Source organism: Myxocyprinus asiaticus, chromosome 23 (assembly GCF_019703515.2).
Source record: "Myxocyprinus asiaticus isolate MX2 ecotype Aquarium Trade chromosome 23, UBuf_Myxa_2, whole genome shotgun sequence".
Classification (NCBI taxonomy): Eukaryota; Metazoa; Chordata; class Actinopteri; order Cypriniformes; family Catostomidae; genus Myxocyprinus; species Myxocyprinus asiaticus.
In genome coordinates this window covers 6,884,525-6,904,446 of record NC_059366.1, presented here as the reverse complement: position 1 = coordinate 6,904,446, position 19,922 = coordinate 6,884,525, and the positions used below count along the sequence as shown (strand labels likewise).

Sequence of the window (19,922 nt, the reverse complement as noted above, 5' to 3'; positions counted from 1 at the left end):
CAAGGATGTATACTTTGTCGTCATGATTAACGCAGGCTAATGATTGGGGTAAATTCTGTTATCTGACACTATATTATTGCGTTAATGCCTATTTTCTTGACAAAAAGTGTTTCTAAACCAGTTTTTCGCGACATTTGAAGTATCGACATCGAGTTTATGCACTAGAGTTAAACGGAAAACTATTATGTTGACACCTGTGAAATTTTAGCAATAATTTGCCTTTCCATCAGCTATATCGGTAAACTTTTTGATGCGCTACACTTTTTGTCACAAAAAACTCTTGAATGGAAATGCAGTTATTGTTGTGGTCCTACCTTTACATGTAGGCAAAGCTTTGTCCCATACAGGCTTCCCATCAGCCCCAATGATGCAGGTGAGAGTGGGCGGCCCTGCAATGGTGTAACCCGAATCACACTGATATGTCACTGTTGATCCTAGCTTGTAGTCCATTGCCAATCTGGTTCCGTTCATAATGTTTCCAGGGTCAAAGCATGCTTCTCTTGGCTTCTCTGTAAAGACAAAATAATACTATACATATATAACGGAATTGCATAGTAATGCATTGTACAGAGGGGGCTTATTGCGTTGATGAAAACACAATAAGCCACCATACCTGTTTTTCAATTAAACCAACACTGAACAAACCTAATGAGATGCACAATTGTCTCCCTATTATTTTATGGTTCCTGCCAGCCATTCTAAAAAGCTTAGAAAGGAAACAGACAGACGAAAAAAGACAGACAGTATAAGAGTGAAAAAGCGAGAGACAGTAAGTGTGAAAAAGAGCAGACAGTGGCTTTAGGGCATTATGCATTAGAGCGCGCTAACACCAGGAGTGAGGCAGATGAGCCCGGTCAGCAGGAGACAATCTCTCCTTCTGGCATCCGACACTGGGAGAGGGACAGTTGAGAAAGCTCCGGAGGTGGTGCTGGAAGAGGCTGCCAAACAACCTGACAGTTAACAGCTCTCTGCCTATGCTTTAGGGACCTGAGGAAGTGGGAAACGAGGTGGGAAGATTGTATCGGCAAAATTGCAAGTGTGTAACACAATATCCTTTGTATTTCTACAACAACAGAAAAATTAGGAGTGCACCTGGAGTGCACTGCACAGAAAAAAAGATAAGCCACTTATCTTGAATTTTTAAAACAATGGCCCCAAAAAGTTTTGGGACACTTAAGCCATATCAGTACTGTATCATATCATATATTATTTATAATTATTTTAAAGAAAGACAACTTTCAAGCAAAACCTTTCATTAATATAAGTTTGTTAGGTTTGAAATGATGAAACGATAGATATACTGATCAAAATAAAGGCAAAAAAGGTCACGCTTTGGTTGTTAAATGCTAGTGGAACATGTTCACAATTCTGATGAACTACACCAGTGGTGCTGTGGAAAAAGTAAGTGAACCCTTGGATTTAATAACTGGCCAATCTTCCTTTGGCCACAACCAAGGGTTTCCAGTTCAGAAGGAATTTTGGACCATTCTTCCTTACCAAAATGCTCCAGATCTTATATTTGCCATATTCTTAAGATGTCGGGTGTGAACGGCTCTCTTGAGGTCATTCCACAGCATCTCTGGGCCACTCTGGGCCACTCTGGGCCACTCCAAAAGATGGATTTTCTTTTTTGAATCCATTCTGTAGTGGATATACTTCAGTGTTTAGGGTCATTGTCCTGCTGCATCACCCAACTTCTACTGAGCTTCAGCTGGTGCACAGCCAACCTGATATTATCCTGTAGTTTAATTAACTCTATCCAGAAAAAAAAAAAAAACCTGAACATTTTAACATATACATATTTAAATAATTAAAATAAATGATGACTAACCAATTTATAGATGCATAAATTAATACATTGTAAAATTGCTCAGAAAAGTGAAATCTATATTTATTTATTTTATATAACTTCATAATTAATTGTTGGCATTAACATACTGTTAAATGTGGTTTAAGTATCCAACTGCATTTTGGGCTTTCTGCATATTAATATTTCTCAGTTTAATAAGCAGTAGTGATTTGCTCTAGGTATAAAAAGCCCCTGGACAGTAATGTTCTTAATTTTCTCACATTCATTTCTTACACCTTGTGAGTTAATAATTATGCTTACTGGTGTGTGATGAACAACAGCAGATTTTAGACTGACTTTATATAAAGGAAAACGTCCTGGTTACTTTCGTAATCTCCGTTCCCTGATGGAGGGAACGAGACGTTGTGTTGATGTAGTGACACTAGGGGTCACTCATGGGAGTCCCAAACACCTCTGCTTTTTTGAAAAAAGGCTAATGAGAATTGGCGAGTGGAATTTGAATGTCACTCCTCCGGACATACAGGTATAAAAGGAGCTGGTATGCAACCACTCATTCAGGTTTTGTGCTGAGGGGCCGAGACCAGGTCCCGGACATTTCAGCGGATAGTTCAGCATTGTGGCAAGAGGGACACAACGTCTCGTTCCTGCCATCAGGGAACGGAGGTTACGAAAGTAACCAGGACATTCCCTATCTGTCACTCACTCGACGTTGTGTCGATGTAGTGACACTAGGGGTCCCTATACAAAACGCCACAACTATCTGAACTGTGTTACGTGAACAACTGGTGTGTGATGGGCAGACCGCTGTGTGCCAGGTAGCCAGCACACCACACCGTCACGTAACATCCCCCAACACTCTTATGAGCATCGAACGTTCCATTAGGAACAAGTCGACTGCCCAACTATAGGGAGAGTCGAGGCCTCTTTCCCTCTCTTTTCTCCCCAAAAAGAGTGGAATTTGCTAACTGACTGGGAGCCATAAGTGTCTGAGACCACACCCCGCCCAAAAAGAGGGGGGGTATTTTGAGTGGAATACATCACATGGTCTTACCGAGTCTTGTCAGAAGTATGTCATGTGGAGAGGTCCCATGGTAGGTCCTACCCGAAGGGTGAGGAGTTTCTACAGAGCATGGCGACCGGGGGCAGAGGGGCCTCTGCCCAAGGAAGACACAGTTTGTCGGCAGGGAAACGATTTTGCGTAAAATATCAAATGGGGTCGCCTTTGGGTAACCAGCACATGTGGAGCACCTACCTCAGTACAGGGGCTCATTAGCGCACATACTGGGCCGGTCAGCGAGTTTCTCTGCAAACTCAAACTGCCAGAGGGCTAAGGAGGAAAGTCATCCAGGGATCACAGTCTGTGAACATGACTGGAAGTCAAGAGCGCATGTCTTAACCTCAAGGGAGGGGAAAGATGCTATGCGCAAGCGGTACACCAGACCAGCTGTCCCGGAACTTACCTGCTCATGCCTGCCAATACACGGGACGAGACCGGCTCAACCCGGAGATTGTAGAACCTCGCAAAGGTGTTGGGTGCTTCCCAGCCCGCTGCTCTGCAGATGTCTGCCAAAGAGGCACCACTGGCCAGGGTCCAGGAGGCTGCCACACTCCTGGTAGAGTGGGCTCATAACCCCGCAGGGGGTGGCTTGTCCTGAGTCTGATATGCCATCATGATGGCGTCAATGACCCAGTGGGAAATCCTCTGTTTGGAGACAGCGCTTCCTTTCCGCTGTCCAGCAAAGCAGACAAAGAGCTGCACGGAGCTTCTAAGGCTCTGAGTGTGATCCAAATAGATGCAGCAACGCCAAGGCTGGGTCTGCCTCCTCCTGGGGCAGTGCTTGCAGGTTCACCACCTGATCCCTAAAAGGGGTCGTGGGAAGCTTGGGCACATAGCCCGGTCGGGGTCTCAGTATCACGTGAGAGTAACCCGGACCGAACTCCAGGCATGATTCGCTGACAGAGAATGCCTGCAGGTCCCCTACCCTTTTGATGGAAGTGAGCGCAGTCAGGAGGGCAGTCTTTAAAGAGAGTGCCTTAAGCTCAGCTGACTCCAAGGGCTCAAAGGGAGCTCCCTGTAGATCCCGAAGGACTACAGAGAGGTCCCATGAGGGGACGAGGCGCGGTCTGGAGGGATTCAACCTCCTAGCGACTCTCAGGAACCTGATGATCAAGTCGTGCTTCCCCAAGTACTTACCATCTACTGCATCGTGATGAGCTGAAATAGCGGCTACATACACCTTCAAGGTGGAGGGGGACAGCCACCCCTCCAGCCTCTCCTGCAGGAAGGAAAGCACTGATCTGACTGCACATCTCTGGGGATCTTCGCGTCGGGAATAACACCACTTAGCGAACAGACACCACTTCAAAGCATACAGGCGCCTCGTAGAGGGAGCCCTAGCCTGAGTGATCATGTCTACCACCACGGGTGGTAGGCCACTTAGGTCTTCCGCGTCCTGTCCAGGGGCCAGATGTGGAGATTCCAGAGGTCTGGTCGCGGGTTCCAGATGGTGGCCCGTCCCTGAGAAAGGAGGAGCGAGGAGCGTGAGATCCGAGAACCAATTCTGGGTGGGCCAGTAGGTTGCTACTAGGACGACCTGCTCCTCATCCTCCCTGACCTTGAGGGTCTGTGCATTTAGGCTCACTGGGGGAAACACATAGTTGCGTAGTCCAGGGGGCCAGCTGTGTGCCAGCGCATCTATACAGAGGGGTGCCTCAGTCAGGGCGTACCAAAGCAGGCAGTGGGAGGATTCCCGGGAAGCAAACAGGTCTACCTGTGCTCGACCGAATCGACTCCAAATCAGCTAGACCACCTGAGGGTGGAGTCTCCACTCTCCCCTGAGGGTAACCCGACGTGACAGCGCATCCGCTGCAGTGTTGAGGTCACCCAAAATGTGAGTGGCTCGTAGTGACTTGAGGCGCTGCTGACTCCAGAGGAGGAGATGGCGGGTGAGTTGTGACATGCAATGGGAGCATAGACTGCCTTGATGGTTGATGTACACTACCGTCGCTGTGTTGTCCGTCCGGACCAACATGTGCTTGCCCTGGACCAACAGCCAGAACCTCTGCAGGGCGAGCAGTACTGCCAACAACTCTAGGCAGTTGATGTGCCAATGCAGCCACGGGCCAGTCCAGGAGCCAGCGGCTGTGTGCCCGTTGCATCCGGCACCCCAGCCCGTCTTGGAGGCGTCTGTTGTAACCACGACGTGCCTGAAGACCTGCTCTAGGGGAACCCCTGCCCGTAGAAATGCAAGGTCGGTCCAAGGGCTGAAGAGGTGGCGACAGATCGGCGTGATGGTCACGTGATGTGTCCCGCAGCTCCATGCCCATCTCAGGACTCGAGTCTGAATCCTGTGCTGAAGCGGTCTCATATGCATCAACCCGAGCGGTGTGGCCGCCGCTGAGGATGCCATATGCCCCAGAAGCCTCTGAAAAAGTTTCAGTGCAATCGCTGTACTCCATCTGAATGCCTTCAGACAGTTCAGCACCGACTGCGTGCTCTCATTTGTGAGGCACGCTGTAAGAGACTGAGTCTAACTCCAAACCGAGAAAGAGATGCTCTGAATCGTGGAGAGCTTGCTCTTTTCCCAGTTCACCCGAAGTCCCAGTCGACTGAGGTGCCGGAGCACGAGGTCCCTGTGTGCGCACAGCAACTCTCAAGAGTGAGCTAGGATTAGCCATTCGTCAAGATAGTTGAGGATGCAGATGCCCACTTCCCTTAGCAGGGCAAGGGCTGCCTCTGCGACCTTCATGAAGATGTGAGGGGACAAGGACAGGCCAAAGAGGAGGACCTTGTACTGGTAAGCCTGGCCTTCGAAGGCAACCTCAGGAAGGGTCTGTGTTGAGGTAAGACCAAGACGTGGCAGTACGCATCCTTCAGGTCTACTGCTATGTACCAATCTTGATGCCGGACGCTTGTTAAGAGTGTGTTTTTGCGTTAGCATCTTGGACGGAGTCTGTCCAAAGCCTGGTTCAGTACTTGCAGGTCCAGGATTGGTCGCAACCCACCGCCTTTCTTCAGAACGATGAAGTAAGGGCTGTAGAACCCTTTCTTCATCTAGGCTGGAGGGACAGGCTCTATCGCACCCTTGCGCAGAAGGGAAATGATTTCCGCACGCAAGGTAGCGGCGTTCTCACCATCACCGAGGTGAAGCGGACGCCGCTGAACCTGGGCGGGCGCCTGGCGAGCTGAATCACGTAGCCGAGTTGGACGGTCCGGGTCAGCCATCGCGACGGGTTGGAAAGCGTGAGCCATATGCCCAAACTCCGGGTGAGGGGGACCAAGGGAATGATCATGTCGGATGTACCGGTGGGTGGGGCCTCGCGGCGGGACGGAGCTCGAGTTGACAAATTGAGGGGATTCAAGCCCTGTGGCCATGCTGAGTCCAGGGACATTGAAGCACTTACCTGGCTCCTGCCGCCCACCATAAGATTGGCCGAGGAGGAGGGAGGAGGAATCTCATCCCTGTAGTCCACTGGAACCAATCCCGCACAGGGGCAGGGGGTCCTCTGCTGGAACGCCATACCTGCCAAAACGGGACGGTGGATGGTGGTCGTGACAACGGCCGTGCGCACCAGATATGTGACCCAGGAGACAAGGGAACTATTCTTTTGTCAGGCTTTTGGGTGCCGCAGCCTCCTGGGCATGTGGCGACAAAAAATTATCCTCCCGGTCCTCCACCAGGGGATGGAGTCATCTGTCGACCAGCCCCAGAGAAGTTGGTCTCCTCGCCCGTGGGTCGCCCATCTCCGGGGCGCTTCGAAGCCTTCCTCGGGTTCTTAGCGAGATGGGTGGCGTCTGCTTCCTGCGGAGGGCTCCATGCCAGAGCCGGGCCATGGGGGAGGGCTGCGGTGGAGCCAGTGTTGTTGCTGCAGGCGGACACCCTTGGCGACAAGCAGACAGGGTGGTCTTAAGCCGCGCTGGGGCAGGAATTGTTGTAAGGCCTCTGTCTGCTTCTTCACAGCCGAGAACTGCTGGGCAAAGTCCTCGATGGTGTCACCAAACAGGCCAACCTGGGAAATGGGGGTGTCAAGGAACCATGCCTTGTCCGCATCTCCCATCTCAAACAAGTGTGGACATCGCCTGCCCGAGGGACCGCGCTGTGACCTTCATCGTCCGGATAGCGAGGTTGGTCGCCAAGCACAGTTCCTGCATCAATCCCAGGTCAGAACTACCCTCGTGCAATTCTTTTAGCACCTTGGCTTGGTGTACTTGCAGGAGAGCCATGGTGTGCAGGGCGGAGGCAGCTTGTCCAGTGGCACCGCAGGCCACAGTCATCAGGGATGACATAAACCTACAGGCCCTGGACAGGAGCTTCGGGCACCCACGCCAGGTGGCGGCGCTCTGCGGACACAAGTGCACCGCGAGCACCTTATCCACCTGCGGGGAATCACAGAATACCCCCTGGCCACTCCACCATCGAGGGTAGTGAGAGCGGGGGAGCTGAAAGACTGGGACCGGGCAGTAAAAGGTGCCTCCCCAATCTTGTCAGCTCCTCATGCACTTCCGGGAAGAAAGGAACAGGGGCCCAGGAACCAATTGTCGAGCCGCGAGGGTTCAGGGGAGAGTGGAGGGTTCCACTCTAGCCCAACGCTCGTGGCCGCCCGGGAAAACATGTCCATCATTTCTGCGTCGGCATGAGACTGGGCGACCGGTCCCGAAGGAGGAAGCGCAGCCGAAGCCTCTGCCCGCTCTCCGATGCTGCGCTCGATAACTCATCAGCTTCCCGATCTCCGAACGAGAAGTCGAACTCACGCTGAGACGAGCCAGCGTTCTCGTGCGAGAGCCCGATCGGGGTAAGCGAGCGGAGGTGGTCCCATTGATGTCCCCATATCGGCCCCAGTGTTAACCGATGCGGCCTCAAACCCGTAGGTAGAAGGACCGGTGCGGGGAAAGCAAGCCGCGACCACAACGTTGCCATGATCATGTTCTCGCAATGAGGACATGACTCATCCACGAACAATGTCTCCACGTGGGCAGTGCCCAGAAACGTAAGACAGCGATTGTGGCCGTCAGAAGCGGAGAGATAATGACCGCAACCAGGAATAACACACAAACGGAAAGGCATCTTTAAAAAGATGTTCTGTGTGTGTGCCGCTCTTTTTGTGAATGAAAATATACTCTTTTAGAATATACTCTCTTATTTTCGCTCTGCTGAAGCGCCCAGGGGGGTTCTCTGCACTCCATGGGTGCAGAGGGGGAGAAGCCGCTGAAACGCGCTGTAAATCCAGCAGTTTTGAGGTGCGTCTTTGGATGGAACTGAATTCAACCGCTCAGCTCCGAAGAGAAAATCTGAATGAGTGGTTGCATACCAGCTCCTTTTATACCCGTATGTCCGGGGGAGTGGTATGAAAATTCCATTCGCCAATTCTCATTGGCCTTTGTTTGGGGCTCCCAAGAGTGACCCCTAGTGTCACTACATCGACACAACGTCAAGTGAGTGACAGATAGGGAACAGTGAGTGAATGAGTATACCAAATTAATTAAAAGAAAATATAAAAATAAAGAGAAAAGACTCCATTTTATTGTCAAATCTGACACATTCTAATTAAACCTTCAGTGGTGAGAGACTGAGGCACATACAACATTTGTCTTTGAATAGAACACGTTGTTTGATGCTGTGCAGAGCCAAGAAGACTAAGAAAACAATGATCTAATCACTCATGTAACCTTTAATGTGAATAAATTAATGGACAACAATGATTATGATTATGCAAAGTAACATCCTTTTAATGGGCCCCACTCTACATCAGAAAAGTGTTTTCCTTCTGCTCCAGTTATAATGTTAGTCAAGGTTTTATTTTATTTATTTATTTTTTACCATTTCCATTCCCTCTCTCCATTTTTGCTGCTGTGCTGTTGAGACTTTTATGGAAACATGCCTTTCAGATGTGAAATCAATAAAAGTTCCTTGCTGGTCTCATTTAAGTGCTAAAGGTTTGCTTGTATATAGAACGGCAGGTGCTACACACAGCCAGAAACAGCACAAGGTTTAACAAACTTTTACACATTTTACTCTTATCATTTGTTATTCTGGAATTTAAAAATAATAGCATCCATCCTATATCCACTGTGAAGGGGTGGGTCAAGTTTTTAATAACCAAATGTTTGTCAGTGATGTGAAAAGTTGAATGGTCATGCATTAATGAATGAATTTGGGTTATGTCACAAATACATTTGGAAATGGTCTAATGAAAAATCTAATTTCTGATGATAAGAGATGTGAATTAAAATAAGTGATATTTCCAACTTCTACCTGAGCATTAAACATTTTTGGTTGGTAGCCTAGCCTAGACAATTATATGTAATAACTTCTTTGACATGAATTAAACAAATTCATTAGGTTTTTGATTACCAGATGAAGCACATTTTATAGGTTTACTGGCAAATAATTTGTACAGTATAGTATTTTTACAGTAAAGGCCAGATTCTGGCCTCAATCAAAGTTGTCATCTTGATTTTACAATTACAGTGCATCTGGAAAGTATTCACGGCGCTTCACTTTTTCCACATTTTGTTATGTTACAGCCTTATTCCAAAATGGATTCAATTCATTATTTTCCTCAAAATTCTACAAACAATACCCCATAATGACAACGTGAAAGAAGTTTATTTGAAATCTTTGCAAATTTATTAAAAAGAAAAAATGAAAAAAATCACATGTACATAAGTATTCACAGCCTTTGCCATGACACTCAAAATTGAACTCAGGTACATCCTGTTTCCACTAATCATCCTTGAGATGTTTCTACAACTTGATTGAAGTCCACCTGTGGTAAATTCAGTTGATTGGACATGATTTGGAAAGGCACACACCTGTCTATATAAGGTCCCACAGTTAACAGTGCATGTCAGAGCACAAACCAAGCCATGAAGTCCAAGGAATTGTCTGTAGACCTCCGAGACAGGATTGTATCGAGGCACAGATCTGGGGAAGGGTACAGAAAAATTTCTGCAGCATTGAAGGTCCCAATAATCACAGTGGCCTCCATCATCCGTAAATGGAAGAAGTTTGGAACCACCAGGACTCTTCCTAGAGCTGGCCGCCTGGCCAAACTGAGCGATTGGGGGAGAAGGGCCTTAGTCAGGGTGGTGACCAAGAACCCGATGGTCACTCTGACAGAGCTCCAGCATTTCTCTGTGGAGAGAGGAGAACCTTCCAGAAGAACAACCATCTCTGCAGCACTCTACCAATCAGGCCTATATAGTAGAGTGGCCAGACGGAAGCCACTCCTCAGTAAAAGGCACATGACAGCCCACCTGGAGTTTGCCAAAAGGCACCTGAATGACTCTCAGACCATGAGAAACAAAGATTGAACTCTTTGGCCTGAATGGCAAGTGTCATGTCTGGAGTAAACCAGGCACCGCTCATCACCTGGCCAATACCATCCCTACAGTGAAGCATGGTGGTGGCAGCGTCATGCTGTGGGGATGTTTTTCAGTGGCAGGAACTGGGAGACTAGTCAGGATCGAGGGAAAGATGAATGCAGCAATGTACAGAGACATCCTTGATGAAAACCTGCTCCAGAGCGCTCTGGACCTCAGACTGCGGCGAAGGTTCATCTTCCAACAGGACAATGACCCTAAGCACACAGCCAAGATAACAAAGGAGTGGCTACGGGACAACTCTGTGAATGTCCTTGAGTGGCCCAGCCAGAGCCCAGACTTGAACCCGATTGAACATCTCTGGAGAGATCTGAAAATGGCTGTGCACCGACGCTCCCCATCCAACCTGATGGAGCTTGAGAGGTCCTGCAAAGAAGAATGGGAGAAACTGCCCAAAAATAGGTGTGCCAAGCTTGTAGCATCATACTCAAAAAGACTTAAGGCTGTAATTGGTGCCAAAGGTGCTAAAACAAAGTATTGAGCAAAGGCTGTGAATACTTATGTACATGTGATTTTTTCCGTTTTTTTATTTTTAATACATTTGCAAAGATTTCAAACAAACTTCTTTCACATTGTCATTATGGGGTATTGTTTGTAGAATTTTGAGGAAAATAATGAATTGAATCCATTTTGGAATAAGGCTGTAACATAACAAAATGTGGAAAAAGTGAAGCGCTGTGAATACTTTCCGGATGCACTGTAATTGACTAAAAAAAATAAAATAAAAAAAAAAAAAAGGAGAGAGAAAACAAATGTTGACAAAAAGCAGGGGGAATGTTCACAAAAGGCTGCTAAATACAGGGAAACGTGGGCAAAAATATTGATAACATGCTAGCAAAAATACAGGCAAATATGGTATCACAAAGCTGGCAATAAAGCGTTTTGTCCTTCTTTTTTTACCATTCTCTTCCTAAGAATGTAAAATGTGCAATGTGTAATTTCCAATAGAGGCACCAAATAGAACTGCAATCTATTTGAGCAGCCCAATTGGGCCAGACAGTGGCATTGGCTCAACCGACTGCATGAGTTTTGTGTGGGACTTATTTTTTGAGCAGTGGAAGGCAGGGGAATGATTTAAACTCTTTGAAAACAATCATTATAGGATTTAAAAATCATATAATTTGTTTTAGTGCTACTAATGGTGCTAAAATGGCTTATTTTAACTTAAAGAAACAACATCAATAAATTAATCAGTATTGTGAAATTTTGACACTCCAGGATTTCAAGAACAACACAGAGACGCAAAGTGAAGAATTTGAATAGTAACGCCTCTCTGAACCACATTCTCTGAACTTTCAAAGCAAAAATCCAACCTGCATGCAACACTAGTTCCAAGTATGCATTGATCAAACCCAATGGCAATGTGAAATCCTGATGCATTGTGAGATTGTTTGAATACCTGATCAACAAAGCAATATATTGCAAGCATGCTTTTAAAACTGATGGGGTATTCATGTGAAGCAAAGACAAAAGGTTGAAACCAGAGTCACCATTAAAATAATTGCAATTAAAATATTCAACAATCTATGAACTGCATTTTGTCCTGAATAATAATCATCATATAAAGAGGGCAGCAGGGAGCGGAAATTGTCATTTCCATGCCATTCTTGCATGCTCTGATATTTTTGAAATAAAAACCCTCATCCTTTAAAAGAGTATGGACACGGAGCAGATTGGTGAAATATGCTGTCCCTGTGGGGAATATTACATGGTAATTACAGAGAAAGGTTAATGGTATTACTGAAGAGAAGCACAATATTTGACTCAATACCACTTAAGAGATTTTTGGACACGTTTACACTGTCAAACAATTCAGACAATCAAAAACACTTATGAGATCATTTTTTATTATTTTTTTTCATTTGTAAAATGTTGTCTAAATCAAGTATGTTTCACTTCATGGTTGCTGATGCACCAGAAAACCTATTCCTGTGTTTTATTTTTATTTCCCCTATGTCTTTGTGTGCTTTAAACAGTGCTTTTTACATAACTCAAAGTGGGGGCTCGTCCGGGATTTAAACCCAGGACCTCTCGCAACCCAACTGAGAGTCATACCCCTCAACCAATTGACCACACACATTGTCATCACATGACACAAGTAAATCCAAGAATGTCCTGTCATTAACGCTAATAACAGCCTGATAATATTTAAAATGTAAAGCAGTGTAAAACTCAGGACTCCCTCGATTGAGTGAGGAGATATATGAAGACAGGAGATGGTTGTAACACTGGAATCCACTGGAATCCTTTGGTCATTAGGTTCAGTGGTTAACAGTATCAGGCTATTGAGAAGTTCTTATCAAAGTTAAAAAGGAACTGTTCAATATACAGTAGGCATAGAACTGTTAAATTTAATTCCAAGACACAGTTCTTAGATGATTCAGATATTCTATCAGCCTTTACAGTCCTTTTAAAAGCAAAATAAAAATAAAATAAAAAAATAAAATATCCATAGTTAATCATTTGGGAAGTAAGCAAATGTAATTACTCTAGGGTGCACCAATTGTGATTGGCACAGCAGTCAAAACTATCTGATTTTCCTAAAAATAAACAAGCTCTGAGCCAACAAGATAAGTAATGATGTTGAAGTTTAAATCTGAAATAATACCCAAACATGTCTTATTCAAAAGGAAGAAAGGAAGAAAAACTATTTTGCATAAAAATATAATTTCTGATTATTTTAATGACAATTATGATTATTTTCATGAAAATTTAGCAAACCCATGACCACCCTTCCACATTTCCACTGCTGCAATACTGTAAAATAAATACATTAAAATTAATAATAAAAATTATTCTTTTTATAGTATTTTAATTTATGCTCATTTGGAAGAAAAAATAATCATTGTATTAGTTTTATTTTTAACTGTTATATACTTATGCTGATTAGCCCAAAGTATACTTTGGTTTTGACATGAACACTGAGCGTCTCCATACAGAAAACCATTTAGCTTTCCAAAGTATACTTCATTTGACTGTGTGCGCATACACAGGCGGTTGGCATAAGCCCGCTACGACTGCTATGAGATACTGGACTGTTTTTTTTCAGGAGATTAGACCCATTAAGATGTTTTTATATTCATTCAGACTAGAGTTATACAAATGCAGGTCTCTCCTGAACAAATCACACACCTCTTGAAGTGCACATCCACTGTTTGCTTCCTCTCTTGTTGTTTAGCATCGATTACATTTTCTAGCACTTCATAGTGACAGCAACGGCTTAACTGTGCGTGTTGCCACCTTGTGGACCCTTTAATTAGTGCAAATAATTTCAGGCGCATGAGCATACTGAGCGTCATGCGCGGTAAGAAAAATCAAGCCGCACATGTTCAGTGCTCGAGCACTCTGCTGATGATGAAATTTGCGTCATGCGTCTTAGCATACGCATCATACCGAAGTATATTTTGGGCTTTACTGTTACATGTTTAGTCATAGAAATCTAATAAAAATCATAACTGATAACATTGGAAAGTACAAAAACCCAGAAAAGTTAACATCTGTGAGCATTACGGTAATACATTTGTGCTGAAATATGCATATGCGTGGTTGAAACAGACAATCTCAAAAACTTAATGACCCTAAAATTAGGTGTCATTTTCTTTTTTCTTTTTTTTCTTTTACCATTACCATTATTTTTTTGCTTTTGATTTTGGTATGAAATGTGAACTGGACATGTTTTTGTGAGAATGCAATCTGAAAGTGACTGCTGACAACTTATTTGCCAAGCCCAGCCCTCAAGGGTACAAGCTATACAGCTGCAGGGGGAGACTTGCCTTTGTATTCAATGGCAAAGCCAGACATCCCCAGAGAGGCATCGCTGCGGAAGGCCAGGAAGAGACTGTTTCCACTGCTCTCAATTCGCTCAGGGACCTGATTACCCTGCAGACTGATGATCAGGGGTCCATTGGAGTCCTCACCCTCATAGATGTGCAGAAAGTCATAACTGGGCTCCATGTTGAAACTGTAACAAATGGATGAGCAAGTGAGATTGATGTTTGGTTTAGCTGTAGAGCATTTTGTCAATATTTACGGTCAAAATTAGAATTGGGCTGTAGTATCTAAATGGAAACAATTTCTAAAGGTTATTAAGACGTCTTTGGTAAAACAGCTAGCCCATTAACAGAAAGCCATCAAATAAAAACCATCAATAAAAAACATAAACCAGTCTGGTCCTGCATGAAAATTAATGCTGGTCTAAGATGGTGTTTTCAGTAGGGACTTCATCATTCCAACTGGAGTACTTGGTAATTGTGATGAAAGTCCATGAAGTCATGATAATTTAGTCAGAGTGAAACAAGCAATCAGAGAGTCATAATTGTTCTAAAGATTCAAGTATCTGAGCTAATGATCATGATTTTTGATTGTTTGTGTATGACTGCTCAGACTGAATAATCTATTTCGCCAGACACTGATGTATTTCAGCCCATAAACACATACAAAGACCAGGGTTGGGCAAAATGCACAAAGTAAGAATCGACTCTCTTTTTAAGTTCATGAGTTTACATTTGCATTGGCCAGACCCCACAGGAATTTGAATTGGAATTTAAATTTAACTGACCACACTCCCAGAATTTTGAACTGAAATTTGAATTCAACTTGCCACATTCCACAGGAAGTTAAATTGGAATTTGAATTGAATTAGCCACACCCCTCAGGATGTTGAATTGGAATTTATATTGAATTGGCCACACCACACATTATGTTCAATTGGAATTTTAATTGAATTGGCCACACCCCATGGGATGATAAATTGAAATGTGATTTTCATTGGCCACAACCCTAGGATGTTGAATTGGAATTTGAATTGGTTTGCCACATTCCACAGGATGTTGAATTGGTTTTTAAATGGAAAAAAGCCACATGCCCAGGATGTTGAATTGGAATCTGAATTGAGCTTGCCACATTCCACAGGAAGATAAATTGGAATTTGAATTGAATTGGCTCACTCCCCAGGATGCTGAATTGGAATTTGAATTGAACTGGCCACACCCCAGGGGATGTTAAATTGAAATGTGCTTTTCATTGGCCGCACCCCCAGGATGTTGAATTTGAATTTAAGCAGAATTGACGACAACCTACAGGATGTTGAATTGGAATTTGAATTGGCCACATTTCACAAGATGTTGAATTGCCATTTCAATTTCATTGGCCACACATCACAGGATGTTGAATTGGAATGTGAATTGAACTGGCCACAAATAATTTATTAAATATATCGGAATATATATTTAATAAGTACCGGTAATTAGAATGGTGCACAACCCCGAAAAAGACGTAAAGAAAGACAGTCTGTTGCATCCCATCTGGATTCATGGGAGTCAAAAGCACCTAGCGTGGTGCTAGAATTTTACCTTTTGAAGATTAAAGCAATGACAAAGTCAGGGTTGACTTTTATCCTCCAGTCACACTCCTTTCCTGGCGGGTAGGGTTGGGGATAGTTGGGTGATAGAATTACCCCAGCAGGTCCTGTCACATTGCCCCCGCAGGTAGCTGTCAAAACAAGGATAGTGAGGACAAGAGATCAGCGGTGTAATGTGATCCTTCAAAACAAACACACACACACACACACACACACACACACACAATAAACAACATTACACCAGCCTGTTTACACAATGATTACTCTATCAGTTAAATGAGAAGTACAACAACATCCCGAAACATGATATGATAACAATCAATAAATAAAACAGATGCATTGCAAAGGAGATTGAAATCTACCAGATGAGCTACAGGTAGAAGTTCCAGAATTATTTTTCTAATTCATCCATTTCTTCATTCAAATAAATAAACAATTTTCAGTTAGGAGTTTTAAGCCATGAACTTAACTCTGAGATGAATACCAACATAACAAACTTTGAGCCAAAGCAAATAAGTATTTGAAAATCAGAAAAAAATACAAAGATTCAAGATTCTGTACTTAAATTCAGTGGCAATGAGACAATGAGCTACTCATACCATGACACATTGCTAATAATGTAATTGAATAAGCAGTATTAAACTAGACTATGCATATAAAATACAATCTATCAGAAGTTTATTAAAAAATCTTAAAGAATATTTGAGCTTTTGGAAAGTCTCAGTTACGTCATTCACAATGCTTAATGGGAGTGGGCAGTCACTGTTGAGACATACTGCTGTAATTCCCGCATCCATGGTAACAGTGCCTTTTCTGATTGGTAGATTTCACCTCAGAATTGTGGGTAATGTAGTATAACACTGGTAATTGGGCAATTAAACAGTTTTTTGTTATGATATTGAAATAACACTGACTTGTGGCTTCTACAGATGCATATCTCATCACTTAACCTCAGAGCTCATGGTAGGTCTGTCCTGAAATGTTTGTATATTTTCACTAAAAATATATTTCTCTCTGGAGAAAATGAATGGGATTTTCACTTTTGGAACCCAGCTCTTGTGCTCTATAGCACATTGGAGAATTGCACAGTGACTGGGAAAGCATGGCATACATTAACAAAGTCAACAGGGACACTTTAGAAAGAAGCCATTTACTTTTAGCATTTGCTTAAAAGGTGCAGTGCATAATGCTTGACTTCATTTTACGAAAAAAAGGAAACAGAGAAATATTGGAGGTTTGAGTGAAGGTCATGGTAATAACGTAAAAGCAACAGTGTAATGCATTGGGCAATAAACTGCAAAGACAGATCTACTCTTCCCTGTAACACTGAGTTAATATGGGTGCTGAAAAATCACTTAAATATAGCAAAAAGTACACTTGATGCAGTATTGAACACCACAAATGCACACAAAATCATAATTTTATGATGCTCTCAGTAAATGGCAACAGCTGTGGAGAGTTGGGTCGGCTAAAAAGAACTGTTAAACAAAAGTACCAGTACTTAGCAAGCAAGTCCATACCAAATGAAAAAATTACCAAATTGGTTACAATGGTACCATGCTCAGCAAACAGTTACATGGTTGCAAAAATGTTGGATGGTAGGGCTTTGTTATGTGATTGCTAAGGTCTTATGGGTGGTTGCTAGGGCATTGATATGCAGTTGCAATGTGGTTTTTACTGGTCAAAGTCACCCTCCACAAGTCTCTAGATATGGCTCGGGTCCCTCCCTTAATGTCAGTCTATGGGATATTTTTTTCACCAATCTTATCGTCTGCCAGTACAAAATCATAAGTTTGATAGTTTAGATAAGTAATAGCACACGTCTCCTCAACAAGGTGTATGCTTTGAGGTATCATTCATCTTTCAAACAATAGAGTTGGATCGTACCAATGCAGGTGGGGGGATCTGGCTGCCAGTAAAATCGGCTGTTAAGCTGGACGCATGTGATTTCAGATACTCCCAGGATTTGGTAGCCGGGGTCACACTGAAAGGAAATGGTGTCGCCTGGCTCTCTACTATCTCCATAGCGTGTTCCATTCTGAGGGCTCCCAGGGTCGTTGCAGGTCGTGGCAACTGTAGCTGAAAAAAAAAAAAAGATACATTTTGAATCAACTGAAGATCAGTAAGACATTAGAGGGAGAGCAAAATCCCTTATTCATGAGAAAACTGGCTTCTGTTTAAGAATAAATGTTCCAACTCACATGGCAGCACACATATGTGATCGTGTTACATTTTTACATGTTTGCAGAGATTTGAAAAATTATATTATATTTCATCAGTTTTATTAACGTCAAAATGTCAAGTAAAATATGAAATGCTTTCTATCATCATTTAAATGTACATACAGTATATGACCTATATTACGAGAAGGATCTCAGGAAACTGACAGCATATGAGACAAAGAAAGTAGGTTGTTCAGAATAGAATATTAGTATGCTACTTACTGATTACTAAGCGGTATACAATGTATTCTGCTTATTATTTTATTGTATTTTTTGTAAGTGTGCAATATTGTTGTCACATGACATCACTACGTCTGTCACATGACCATCATATTGTATGGTGTCCAATTATAATCTTTTGCATTTTCAATTACATTTTGAGTGAGAATTATGTAAAACTTATATTCTGAATTGTTTATTTGTATTACCCCTTTAGGATTTTTTTTTGTTTGTTTTTTGTTTTTTTGTTTTTTGGCTTGAAGCATAAAATCTAACATAGCAAAAAAAAAAAAACAACATATATATATATATATATATATATATATATATATATATATATATATATATATATTCAAGATATATTCTCTGAAAACATATCATACCATCTTACACAATTTTGCTTGTCATATAAATGTATCTTGTTTAAAGGATGTTTAGGCAGTTTTTACTGCAAAACATAATGTTGATTAGGATTTTTTTTTTCTCTTTTGTACTACATACTGTATACTGCAGAAATGATAATGGTAGTATAGTTGTATGGAGAAGTTGATACATACTAGAGAACTGTATGGAGAAACCAGACTTGCTGATGAAGTAATCACTGTCAAACTGCAGTGTGAGGATGTTAAAGGTGCTGTGTGTGTCTTCAGGTAAAAGTGATCCACTCCATTCTTTCAGCAGAATGCCACTCTCAGCTGGCCCGTCCCAAACCTTCAGAATGTCATGGTCCACCTCCGTGTCAAACACTATAAAGTGGAGACTGAAGTGGAGAGACAATGTCTTAGAAAATCACACCCATAATAATAATAATAATAATAATAATAATAAATGCATCTAAAATATATTTCATATCAAGTTCTTTTTATTATTTTTAATAAAATAAAAAAATAAAAAAAACAAGAGAAAAAAATAATAATAATACAAGGTCCAGAATTAACACTTGGCCAGCTCCATATGCAAATACTGACAACTCGATAAGGAACTGCAACATATATCAAATAAGATCATAAGAATGATAATCCGACCATCATTCATTTACGCAAAATGGTGATTCAAACTGGACTTGGTCCTGCCTGTGCAAAACTCGCCACCACTATAGTGTGTTGAGGGTGTCAAGTCAGGGTTTTGCTAAGCTAGTGGTATTTAGTGTCATGCTAAGGTGTTCTGGGTGGTTGCTAGGAGATTGCTAGATGGCTGTAGGGAAATCTGGGTGGTTGGTAGGTGGTTTCTTACTCCACCTGTAACAAAAACAAGAAGGCACTGGACCAGGATTTTTGTTTCACTCATATTGTCATTATTTTGGTGGCCAGAAATGTGTTGGCACAAGAAATTCTGGAGATACAAAAAAAAAAAAAAAAAAAAATCCCACTGTGAAAAATGTTGTTCAAAAATAATAATAAAAATAAATAAAATGATTATTATATAACTATAACTATATATATATATATATATATATATATATATATATATATATATATATAATCTATTTAAGTTTAGTTATATAGTTAAGTTTTCACAACTAAAGTTAACTATAAGAAAAACACAGTTATTTAATTTAATGAATTTAATTTCAATATGCAATCAAAGTGGATCAATCTAACTAGTTACAAACGGTTAGGGTCAGACTATTCTTAGACTGTGATTTAAAGTCAATTCCTGATGGATAAAAGGAAAATCCATCAATTTTTTTTTCTTGTTGTATGTTCAGTTTCTTTCTAAAGTATGTCACATTACATGCACATTGCATATTTTAAGTGAAATGCATTGAGGACTGCATTTCATGTTGACTTTAAAACTAAAATTATTTTATGATTCCTAAAAAAAGATACCAGACAACATTTTATTGACTTGGTCAAGTCAAAGTTTACTAACACTTGGGGCTTGGTGAGAGTTAATTTTAGTCATTATGTAAAGAAACAGTTTAACTGC

The 19,922-nt window shown here is 42.4% G+C and overlaps 1 protein-coding gene across 1 annotated transcript in view; it reads right to left on the bottom strand.

Moving 5' to 3' along the window:
- LOC127414313 (CUB and sushi domain-containing protein 1-like) overlaps nucleotides 1–19,922 on the bottom strand; it is a 520,597-nt gene that overhangs the window by 198,660 nt on the left and 302,015 nt on the right. Inside the window, exons 26-30 of the mRNA XM_051652256.1 lie at nucleotides 18,551–18,753; nucleotides 17,440–17,631; nucleotides 15,545–15,683; nucleotides 13,967–14,154; nucleotides 315–509 (exon numbers count right to left, since the gene is read on the bottom strand). Coding sequence (XP_051508216.1) covers nucleotides 315–509; nucleotides 13,967–14,154; nucleotides 15,545–15,683; nucleotides 17,440–17,631; nucleotides 18,551–18,753 — 917 coding nt within the window. The remainder of the gene's footprint in view (nucleotides 1–314; nucleotides 510–13,966; nucleotides 14,155–15,544; nucleotides 15,684–17,439; nucleotides 17,632–18,550; nucleotides 18,754–19,922) is intronic.